The 11453-nt window shown below is 40.7% G+C and overlaps 1 protein-coding gene across 1 annotated transcript; it reads left to right on the forward strand.

Moving 5' to 3' along the window:
* Positions 1-209: 209 nt before the first annotated feature.
* On the forward strand, positions 210-11080 carry LOC125544047 (DNA damage-binding protein 1-like). The gene is made up of 19 exons (XM_048707585.1): positions 210-498; positions 1584-1632; positions 1819-1878; positions 1977-2068; positions 2587-2638; positions 2867-2929; positions 3199-3248; positions 3772-3847; positions 4212-4415; positions 4535-4641; positions 4754-4862; positions 5163-5363; positions 5455-5670; positions 5789-5899; positions 8108-8380; positions 8458-8732; positions 8836-9184; positions 9761-10045; positions 10160-11080. The coding sequence occupies exons 1-19, from the start codon at positions 395-397 to the stop codon at positions 10718-10720; spliced, it is 3237 nt and encodes a 1078-aa protein (XP_048563542.1). The 5' UTR covers positions 210-394; the 3' UTR covers positions 10721-11080.
* Positions 11081-11453: the final 373 nt, after the last annotated feature.

Genomic DNA, 11453 nt, shown 5'->3' on the forward strand with positions numbered 1-11453 from the left:
ACCGCAGAGGATAAGGGTTTATTTTTTTAGCCAGCCGCTTGATCGCATTAGTGAGCAGCCGGCCGTCCAGTAGACGCATCTTTTTATTTTTCTAAAGGTAACTATAAAGGAGATGAGAGTGTATTGGAAAACAAAAAAGGAGATGAGAGTGATCTGGGTAGATTTCGATTGTTCAGCGCTTGCTAGCCGGGCGGCCCGGGCCGCGTGCCTTGTCAATTACGGGCCGTTGACGTAGGTCCTCGTGCCGTGCCAGAAAAATCCCGGCCGAGTCCCCTAACTCCCACCACCTCCTCCACACCGCTCTCTCTGGTCTCGCTCTCCTCGCTCCTCGCTCTTCTCCGGCGCGGCCGCGCGAGGCGTCCGCCGCGGCTGCTTCTGCTGCCAGCGGGGGACGATGAGGGCATGGAACTACGTGGTGACGGCGCACAAGCCCACTGCCGTCTCCCACTCCTGCGTCGGCAACTTCACCGCGCCCCACCAACTCAACCTCATCGTCGCGTAAGCACCACCAATGCATTTCTCCTTCTCCGCGCATTCCCTGCTCTTCCGGTTTCGGCGGCCGCGAAAGTTGCGAGGATCGCGTGGTGGTGCCTAGGGGTTTTGTTTGCTCGGCTAAAACCCTAGCCCACCATCGATGCTTGCTGTAACAATCGATCGATGCTTATCTGCTTTCGTATTAGCATGATCGTACCCCACCCAGATGGATGTGCTCTCAATTTAGTTATAGTTTTCGAGAAAATACTATTTGCTTGTGAAATACTAAGGTGCATTTTGGATAGGTTGACACTTTCTCTTTGAAATTTGACTCGGGCCGTCGGGCGTACAAAAATCAAAGCCCCATTCAAGGGTTTGTTTTGGTATCCTGAACTGCATAAGCGAGGTATAGAATTGGTCGTGGATTGCTATTAGGGAATTCGTAATTAATGTGCTGATTTTTGGGCGACTGGTTGTTTTCTAGGAATCGTTAAGTTTGTTGGTGCCTTTTAATCATCCTGGGGTGCAAGGCCTGCATTATCCTGTCATGTATCCTTGTTTGCATGCAATTGTTAGTTTGCAACCGGAAGGCATTACTACTACTGTGGGGGGGGGGGGGGTCGATTGATGTCTGCAGACCAACAAGCTGCTTATGGTTGTAATAGTGATGCTGCAAATTGTAATGCAATATCGTGAATGCTAATAAGGTGATATACGTGAATCTGTGTGTTAGCAGTACCTTGTTTCTTTTGCAAAACAAAAGCAGTACCTTGTTTGCTTATCTTTTACTTGATTAGTGGATTTAGCGTCCTTCAAAAAAGGAAAAAAGGAAAGGCGATTGATGTCTACATTGCAACAAGCTACTTGTGGTTGTAATATTGATGTTGTAATTGTAATAGTGATGCTGTAAATTGTAATGCCTCTCAAGAAGGTTACAGTATCATTAATGCTAAGGTGATATATGTAAATCTGTGTGTTAGCAGTACCTCGTTTGCTTATATTTTATTTTACTTTATTAGTGGATTTGCCGTCCTTCAAACAGAATCAAAGTAAACTGGCAGGTTTTATTTAAATATTTGCTGACGCTTGCCTGCACAACAAACTTTCAGGAAATGTAACCATATCGAGATTTATATGTTTACTCCTCAGGGCCTTCAGGTCAGAGACATTTGCCTCCATGGAATATGTCATTTTCTTCTGTTGCATCATATGTGCTATTAAGAGTTATTTGGTGGCTAGTTTTTTTTTCAAATAAATTACATTGACATGCTTTGATCTAATAATTTTCTTATTTGCGAACTACTTAAGATTCTGTAACTAAAAGATATTTTCTCTGGTTGCCAGCTTATGCTCGACGTACCTTTGTATGGAACAATTGCAACACTTGAGCTCTACCGTTCTAGTGTGAGTTTACTTTCTGTTTCTCTGGTTGAAAGTTGCTCCTTATCTTAAGGAAGTATTTGTGTTTCATAATCTTAAGCTCGTCTCTTTTTCATTCCCAGAGTGAAACTCAAGATTTTCTTTTCATTGGTATGGAAAGATATAGATACTGTGTTCTTCAGTGGGATGGAAGAAAGTCAGAACTTCTTACAAGGTTTAGGCCTTCTTCATTCATCACATTCTGTACATAGAAAGCTATCATCAAAATTGGTGCTTATCTTAAGTCCATTCATTTGTAGATTAGTGTAATATGTATATACTGGCATGCTATATTTCAGATCCTGGACTTGTTGGTTAGGTATTCTAAGAAACTTATATAACAGGCATGACCTGAAGGTCAATCCAGCCGAACCACTCTCTTTAGCTTCTCATAGAGCTCAACTGAAACTAGTTTAAAAATATATCCTTGCCCTAAGCCCCTAACCATACTTAGCTTAGCAGGAGTTATATATTTCACACCTTGCAGATATATGCCATCCGAGGTTTCTTCTTAGTTTTAAGGACCTTCTGGTGAACCTGGGAAATGTTTTTCTATGTTAGTTGTTTGTCTTATGAAGTTGTCCATCTTGATATATGTTACCACTTGCCGTTACAGCAAAATCATCTTGCAAGTTGGTGAAATCTTTTTCTCAGTTTTCTGTCAATCAGTAACTAAACAGTTTGAATATGCAGATCTGAGGGAGATGCTTCTGAATTTTTGGGGCGCCCTACTGACAATGGACAGGTAATGTGATTCTCTCGACTTGTACATGTACAGAGATATGAGGTGTTTTACTAATCGGAAACATTATTTTCTATTATGAGTCCTGTACAGAATGTAGTTCTTGTTAACTAACTGGTTGAACACTTTTTGCTGAGAAACCCTAGTACAGTGATGTTCTCTGTGAAATAATCTCTAAGATACCCCTATTATGCCAGAATTCATGATTTAATTGTATTACTTAAAATGTAGATTGGAATTATTGATCGTCACTATCGACTGATTGGTCTTCACCTATATGATGGCTTATTTAAGGTAAGTTATCTTTGCACTTTTTGTTTTGTTGAGTTTTTCATTGCTGTTCCTCGAGGCTGTTCTATAGTTCAAGTCGCTGAAGAAACAAATTACTGTATCAAACTATGATAAATGGAGAAACGTACCACCAGGATGTGTTCTTGGTAGTGTAGACCTGGGAGACCATAGACTGAAGTGCTTCGCCTGGCTTCAGATCCTAGCTCGAGGAAAGATAAAAGAAAAGCTACATTGTGAAAAAAGAAATAAATGAATTTGTTGGCTGTTTCCAGGTTATACCATTTGACAACAAAGGACACCTGAAGGAAGCATTGAACATCAGGTACTGTAGTTGTACATAGTTACCAATTCACTTACAGTTAGAAATGGATAAATCATATACATTATCTGGAATGTGGATGAAGTAGTGAACTGTCATATGATTCTATGACAGTACGACCATTACTCATCATGTTATGGTACCAAACGAAACTAACACATTCTTTTTATACCATCCGATTCGAGCAACCCAACCAGCTCCTATAAAACTGTTTTTCTTAGACAGGCCACATCATGTATATATTACCTTCCTGTTTCCTTTTTACTCCGGAAAGTTGATACGCTATAGGCTATAGTATGATAGGTATTTTGAAATGATTGATTAAGGATTGCTGGATCACTGTGCCACCATGCCAGTTTATGGTATTAGTACCTTATAGAAGAGTTAGCCTTTTTCGGTTTTAAGTTTCTTTAAGGTTATGATGATTTTTAAGTTTAGTAGAGAATTGTTAAAACTGTTATTTTGCCTATAACTAGGTAAGCATGTTATTGTACATTTTATCAGCTTTTCGTTCTGGATGTGTCAGGCTTGAAGAACTTGTAGTGTTGGACATCAAGTTTCTTTATCGTTGTGAAAACCCTACAGTAGTGGTTCTTTACCAGGTATACTCCTTTTTCACTTTTGCACAAGAATGTATTATGTCCTATATTCACAGTGGACTCCATCCTTTTTATTTATGGGTTGGTGTTGCCAGTTGACTCCTACTATGCAAACATATAACTATGTTACTTTATGCTCTTGTTAAAGTAGTTGTACACAGTATGTTCTGTTGATTGATTCCTATCTTTACCACATGGAAAATTTTGACTGCTGTAAAGTAATGGTTTCTATGTAACATAAAAAACACATGCCTTCAGTTTTTCTAATGCCACGTCTCCCTTTTTGATTTTCTTGATTTGCATTTTGTTGTGTGTAATTCAGCCATGATAGTCATCAAATGATTCTTATTTCCATATTACACTACAGGACAACAAGGATGCCAGACATGTTAAGACGTACGAAATTGAGTTGGAGGACAAAAAGTTTGTTGAAGGTTCTTGGTCTCAGAACAATTTAGACCACAGTGCTCGTCTGTTAATACCTGTACCACTGGGTGGTGTCATAATAGTTGGTGAGGACACAATAGTTTACTGCAGTTCCGAAACTACTAAATCTCTATCTATAAAGCAAGTAAGACTCTTCCTTCTCTGTTGGCAGTAGTGCTCTTCTGTTTTGGCATGAACTATTATTTGTGTATAACATTTTCATTCTGGTAACGATTTATAATTGCTACATCATTTCTTGTGCAGTCTATCATTAGAGCTGTTGGGCGGGTTGACCAGTGCGGTTCTCGCTATTTATATGGAGACAACACTGGTGCTCTGCATTTGCTTACAATTACCCATGAATCGGGAAGGTATCCATCTATTGCGTTTATTTTTATTTTTGAGATAAAACTGGCTTCTAGACTCCAGTACTAAATTAATCGCCTCTTAAATTTCCTTTGTCTATGCTATGGTGGCATCTAGAGTGACTGGTTTAAAAAGTCACTTCATTGGGGAGATTTCAATTGCCTCAACAATATCATATGTTGGCAGTGGTTTCTTTTATGTTGGTTCACAATTTGGGGACTCACAGGTAGGTGACGTCAGCTTGAATTGCAGTTGTTATTTACTCTCCCTAGTGTATTACTCTTATAGATCTGACATTGTGTCATAGTGGGTGTCATTCATGATTTGCTGTACTGTTACCTCTAAATAAACTCCCAAAACATGTGCATGTGCCCATACACGCGGGGACAGACAGACTGTATGACTGCATCTTCATGTTTGACTTTGCTGTTCCAACCATGTGAATATTCTGGAATTTTTTCCATTCCAACCTTTATTTCTAGTGGCATTATAAGTTCGTGCCTAAACAAGCTATTGTTCTTAACAGCTTCTAAAATTGAATACTCAAGCTGATGCTAGAGGTTCATTTGTTGAAATTCTCGAACAATATATAAACATTGGACCAATTGTAGACTTGTGTGTGGTTGATTTTGAAAGGCAAGGGCAAGGTCAGGTGATTACTTGTTCGGGTGCACACAAGGATGGTTCAATTCGGACAATTCGTAATGAAATAGTAATTACTGACCAGGTCTGGAATTTTCCTTTTATACTTCATCCATGCTGTCTTGAACTCTGAGTTACCTATTGAAATCTTAAGATGTATCTTCATGCGTAACCAGGCTTCATTACAACTCCATGGCATGAAAGGACTATGGTCTTTAAAATGTTCATCGAATGATCCATATGACACATTCTTGGTTGTGACATTTATAAACGAGACACGCTTCTTGGCAATCAATAAGGAAAACAAATTGGTAGAAACACCTATAGAAGGATTTGATTCAGAAACACAGACTCTGGTCTGCGGAAGTGCCATCCACAATCAGCTTATACAGGTTCTCCCCTTTTTACTCATCTGTATTTTTCTTTGTCTACATTTGGATACTTGCTTTTAGTTTGCCATTTCTGTGGTTTTCTTCCCACACTTGTTAAAACATGTAATCTTGATGGTAGGTTACTGCACAGTCTGTCAGATTAGTCAGCTCTACTTCTCGAGATTTACTGGATCAATGGTTTGCACCAACAGGATTTCCAGTCAATGTTGCAGCAGCTAATGCGTGCCAGGTTGGCATCTCTTTGGGTGATATTTCTTGGTACTATCGCGACGATCATTGAGTTGGAAAATACATCCACCTTGCCACTCAAAATGTGGCTCTAAGCTACACATGCATCCTCACGTCGGATAATATTTTCCAATTTACAGATCTTTGTGATAGTACTCTAATTATTAACATCTCTGTTTTGAAGTCTGCATATTATTGCTAACTATTGTGAAGTATGACGTGAGATTGCAAACTGTGTATCCAGTATCGACATAACATTACTTTAGTTTCATGTACTTCTATTTTTAAACTAATTCATTCACAATGTTCGCAGAAACTCAGGATACTGATGCCAAATCGATTACCATAGGGAAACAAGCTGGTTTCAGTATCTAAATTTATATGTGGCTCAGCGAGCATGATAATCAGTCACAAGCTGGGTGAAAGCTGATCAGAACGTATTTAAAAAAAGTCATTTCTTTATACTAAGTTAATTTATGAAATGTTATGTCTATCACTGCAACGACAGTTATGAAGTACTCCATCCGTTCACAAATACAAGATGTTCTAACATTCTTGTTAATTGGATGTATATAGACATGTTTTAGTGTGTTTGTTCGCTCATTTCAGTCACTATGTAGTTTATATTAAAATATCCAAAACATCTTATGTCTGTGACTTCCCGATTAAAATAGGACTGCACCAGGGATCAGCTTTGAGCCCTTATCTTTTTGCTTTGGTGATGGATGAGGTCACAAGGGATATACAAGGAGATATCCCATGGTGCATGCTCTTTGCTTATGATGTGGTGCTAGTCAATGATAGTTGGACAAGGTTCAATAGGAAGCTAGAGCTTTGGAGACAAACCTTGGAATCGAAAGGTTTTAGACTTAGTAGAACTAAACCGAGTACATGAGGTGCGGTTTCAGTACTGCTAGGCATGAGGAGGAGGAGAAGGTTAGCCTTGATGGGCAGGCGGTGCCTCAGAAGGACACCTTTCGATATTTGGAGTCAATGCTGCAGAAGGATGGGGATATCGATGAAGATGTGAACCATCGAATCAAAGCCGGATGGATGAAGTGGCGCCAAGCTTCTGGCATTCTGTATGATAAGAGAGTGCCACAAAAGTTAAAAGGCAAGTTCTATAGGACAGCGTTTGACCTGCAATGTTGTATGTCGTTGAGTGTTGGCCAACTAAAAGGCGACATGTGCAACAGTTAGGTGCGGCGGAAATGCGCATGTTGAGATAGATGTGTGGCCACACAAGGAAGGACCGAGTCCGGAATGATGATGTACGAGATAGAGTTGGGGTAGCACCGATTGAAGAGAAGCTGGTCCAACATCGTCTGAGATGGTTTGGGCATATTCAGCGCAGGCCTCCAGAAGCTTCAGTGCATAGCGGATGGCTAAAGCGTGCTGATAATGTCAAAAGAGGTCGGGGTAGACCGAACTTGACATGGGAGGAGTCCGTAAAGAGAGATCTGAAGGACTGGAGTATTACCAAAGAACTAGCCATGGACAGCGGTGCATGGAAGCTTGCTATCCATGTGCCAGAACCATGAGTTGGTCGCGAGATCTTATGGGTTTCACCTCTAGCCTACCCCAACTTGTTTAGGACTAAAGGCTTTGTTGTTGTTGTTGTTGTTGTTGTTGTTGTTGTTATCTTATGTTTGTGAATAGAGGGAGTATATTATAATTGTCAGAAATTATTCCTTACTTGGTAGATAAATGGTTTTTTGTTGGTTTACCTGGAAGCTCTCCTGATTGAGTTGGCATATTACAGTAACGACATTCTGATTACTATCAGTTGGGGGATCTACTTCAGATCTAGCAATGCATGGTACATAGCACCTACTTAAAATCTAACAATGCTAAAGCACAATCATGTTGCTCCCAAGCCTAGGGTGCTTCACATGCCCCAATTGCTCGAAAAATGCTGCAGCTAGTCGTGAAAAAATCGTCGCACTTTGTTCCACTTCTGAAATGTGTGTGAGTTCAGGCGCAGGGGGCAGGCATTGGTGTATGTGGGTGGGTGGATGACTGGGTTTTCCATGGCTAGGATTATAGTACGTGCTACAATGTCAGAATAAAGTAGAAGTTCCTGAATGAAATAAGACTTGTGTTATCTACAAACTCACACGTTTCAGATGATATGCATGTTCTCAACATTTTAATTGCTTATACCTTGGTATTATAGCAGTTTTTGATACACATTGTTGCCATCTTGCAGGTTTTGTTGGCAACTGGTGGTTTCCATCTCATCTACCTAGAAATTACCAACTCTAAGTTGGTGGAAGTGAAGCATGTAGAGCTTGAGCATGCAATTTCTTGTCTTGACATAAACCCAATCGGTGAGAATCTACAATATAGCTCCCTTGCAGCTGTTGGGATGTGGACAGATACAAGTGTGAGGATATTTTCACTCCCTGGCATTGTACTAATTAGGAAGGAGAATTTGGGTGAAGATGTTCCTCGTTCTGTTCTGCTGTGTACTATTGAAGAGGTATGCTCTTCATGTTGCTTTTCCGTGAAAGAAAATTGGACCATCGACAGTAATGTCTTCCTTGGTCTTCTTTTCAGGTGTCGTACTTGTTCTGTGCTCTTGGAGATGGTCACCTCTTTAGTTCTGTGTTGAACATAAATACATGTGAACTATCAGATAGAAGCAGGGTCTCCTTGGGGACACAACCAATCAGCCTCTATAAATTCTCATCTCATGATAGAACTCATGTGTTGGCTGCATCAGATAGGCCAACTATCATATGCAGCAGTGACAAGAAGTTACTCTATAGTTATGTCAACTTGAAAGAAATGAACCACGTGTGCCCTTTTAATACAGTTATTTTTCCAGAAAGGTCCCTCCCTCCCTCATGTTGTGCACGTGTGTACCTATTGTTTTTATCTCTTTGGATAAAATAGTTCCTTGGATTTGCATTAAGCTATTTCTTGTTGTCACAGCATTGCGATAGCTAAAGAAGCTGAACTTTCAATTGGTGCAATTAATTACTCCAGAAAGCGTCATATCCACACAATCCCCTTGAATGAACATGCACGCCGCATCTGTCACCAGGAACAATCTCAAACACTTGCACTCTGCAGTTTCAAGAACAAGTACATGCATGGAGTGAGCGAGACACATTTTGTTCGTCTATTAGACCATCAGACTTTTGGGATTTTATCAACACATACTCTTGATGCTTTTGAATGTGGTTGCTCAATCATCAGTTGTTCATTTCCTGGTGATGATAATTTCTACTATTGTGTGGGAACAGCATATGTTTTGCCCATGGAAGATGAACCCACAAAGGTAAGGTTTTATCAGGTTGACGCCTAATGAACAGCATGCTCTTTGTAAATTTTGACTGCCTTATCCGGAATTACTGTCTCATGAATTCATCTGATGAAACTAGTAATGGCTTCCTTGTTTGCTTCTTTATTAAATATTCTTGTGACAAGCAAGTAACATACTCCCTCCGTCCCATAATATAAGAGCGTTTTTGACAATAGTGCAGTGTCAAAAACGCTCTTATATTATGGGACGGAGGGAGTACCTATTATTGACTGCATGGAATGAATCATGTCAAACTTCAGCAACGTGGATTACCTTTTCTTTTCTGGTAGAAATTTTAGGTTCTTATGACTTGTATCTAGTCACTTGTCAAGTATCGGTGCTGTGCAATATGAACCACAGAAACTGCGCTTCCTTTTCCTTTGTTTGTATTTCTTGTTACACGGAGGTGCATGTAGTCCACCAATGGTGAGTAGTTTTGCAGAATACAGAAAATTACGTTGAGCATTAGAACTGTTTTTTATGCCTATAATGATCCAACATTTTCTCCTGCACTTAACTTCTCCGTTTTGGTACCAATGCAACCTGACATAGGGGCGGATCCTGCTTTTTTTAGTTAAAGAAGGGAAGTTACAACTAATCAAAGCGAAGGAAACCAAAGGAGCTGTTTATTCGCTTAAATCATTCAATGGGAAATTATTGGCTGCTATTAATCAGAAGATCAGATTGTACAAGTGGGTGCAGCGAAATGATAGGTCACGTGTACTACAATTTGAGTGTGCCCATGATGGCCACGTATTATCTTTGTATACTCAAACACGTGGTGATTTCATCTTGGTTGGAGACATGATGAGATCATTATCGTTGCTGATATACAAGGTATAGCTACACTTTTCATTTGATACTTGTTTAAGGATCACTGCAATTCCTCTGAATCCTAAAATAAGTTCACCGACGCTCACTGGTTACTGTTGTTTTCTTCTTATTGGGCAGCACGAAGAAGGCAAGATTGAAGAGGTGGCTAGGGATTTAAACACAAACTGGATGACTGCAGTTGAGATGCTGGATGATGATATTTATATTGGTGCAGACAATTGCTGTAACCTGTTTACCGTGTTCAAGTCCCCATATGGGTTCCTTGAGCCCGTTGGGGAGTACCATCTGGGGGACGTGGTGAATAGGTTGCATCACGGTTCTCTGGTTATGCACCACGCAGATTCGGAGACAGGCCAGTTTCCTTCAGTCATCTTTGGCACGGTCAATGGCGCCATCGGTGTGATTGCCTCCCTTCCATATGACCTATATGCGTTCCTAGAGAAGCTGCAGTCCGTTCTTGTGAATTTCGTCAAGGGTGTTGGTAACCTTAGCCATGCAGAATGGCGGTCATTCTGTAACGCCAGGAGGACCAGTTCTGCCCGGAACTTCGTGGATGGTGATCTGATTGAATCTTTCTTCAGTCTGAGCCCAAGCCAGATGGTGGAGGTTGCGTGCGCGATGGGTGTCCCTCCGGTTGAGCTGTATAAGCAAGTGCAGGAGTTGACCAATCTACACTAGTAATAAGTAATAAGCATAGCAACGTACAGTACTCTAGCTGCCTACCATCATGTATAGCTCTAGTGAATATTCCTACTATTAACTCGTTGCCAGCGTGGTACAGTAGAATAGATGCATGCTAAAGGTGATATTTCCAGTTCTGGGCCCAACTTCATGGCCGCTCAACTGCTGGTAACCCAGTGTTGTAGATGCAGATAACAGCCTTCGGTCTAATTACTTCCTTTTTGCTTTATTATTGGAGAGAAATTTGGTTGTAGCTAAGGAGATTGTACATTTGGTTACCCTTCTGAAGCAAAGTCATACAGTTGTAAACAACTCTGTTCGTGTGATGCATCGGCCATCGGGTGAAAACTTATGGGTCCGTTCGGCCTCTGAACCCTGATCTCGTCGCCCCTCTGCTATTCAATGAAAACTTGCTGTGCAGCATTTCCGTCAAAATAAAAAGAAAAATGTGGACGAGCATGCGCTTTCCTGTGAAGCCATGCTCATGCAGCAAACAAGGTGTGCTTCGGTACACCTGTATTTACATAAGTTTACAATTGACGTAACAAATCTACATACAGATCAAAACTTTACTAAAATCACATGTTAGAGCAACTCCAACGACCCATTTCATCCGCGCGCGTCTGTTTGGATCGACGCGGATAGAAAAATCAGGCCAACGCGTTGGCGCGGACAGAAAAGTCAGGCCAACATGTTGACCCAAACGGACGCACTTCCGCTTTTCGTCTGC

Source organism: Triticum urartu, chromosome 3 (assembly GCF_003073215.2).
Source record: "Triticum urartu cultivar G1812 chromosome 3, Tu2.1, whole genome shotgun sequence".
Taxonomy (NCBI): Eukaryota; Viridiplantae; Streptophyta; class Magnoliopsida; order Poales; family Poaceae; genus Triticum; species Triticum urartu.

What these genes read in the sequence shown, in the direction of transcription:
- LOC125544047 (XM_048707585.1), top strand. Translation starts at nt 395, where the DNA reads ATGAGGGCATGGAACTACGTGGTGACGGCGCACAAGCCCACTGCCGTC. An exon ending in AATCTCTATCTATAAAGCAA is followed by an intron (nt 4,416 to 4,534) that starts GTAAGACTCTTC and finishes TTTCTTGTGCAG; the next exon opens with TCTATCATTAGAGCTGTTGG. An exon ending in CACAATTTGGGGACTCACAG is followed by an intron (nt 4,863 to 5,162) that starts GTAGGTGACGTC and finishes TGTTCTTAACAG; the next exon opens with CTTCTAAAATTGAATACTCA.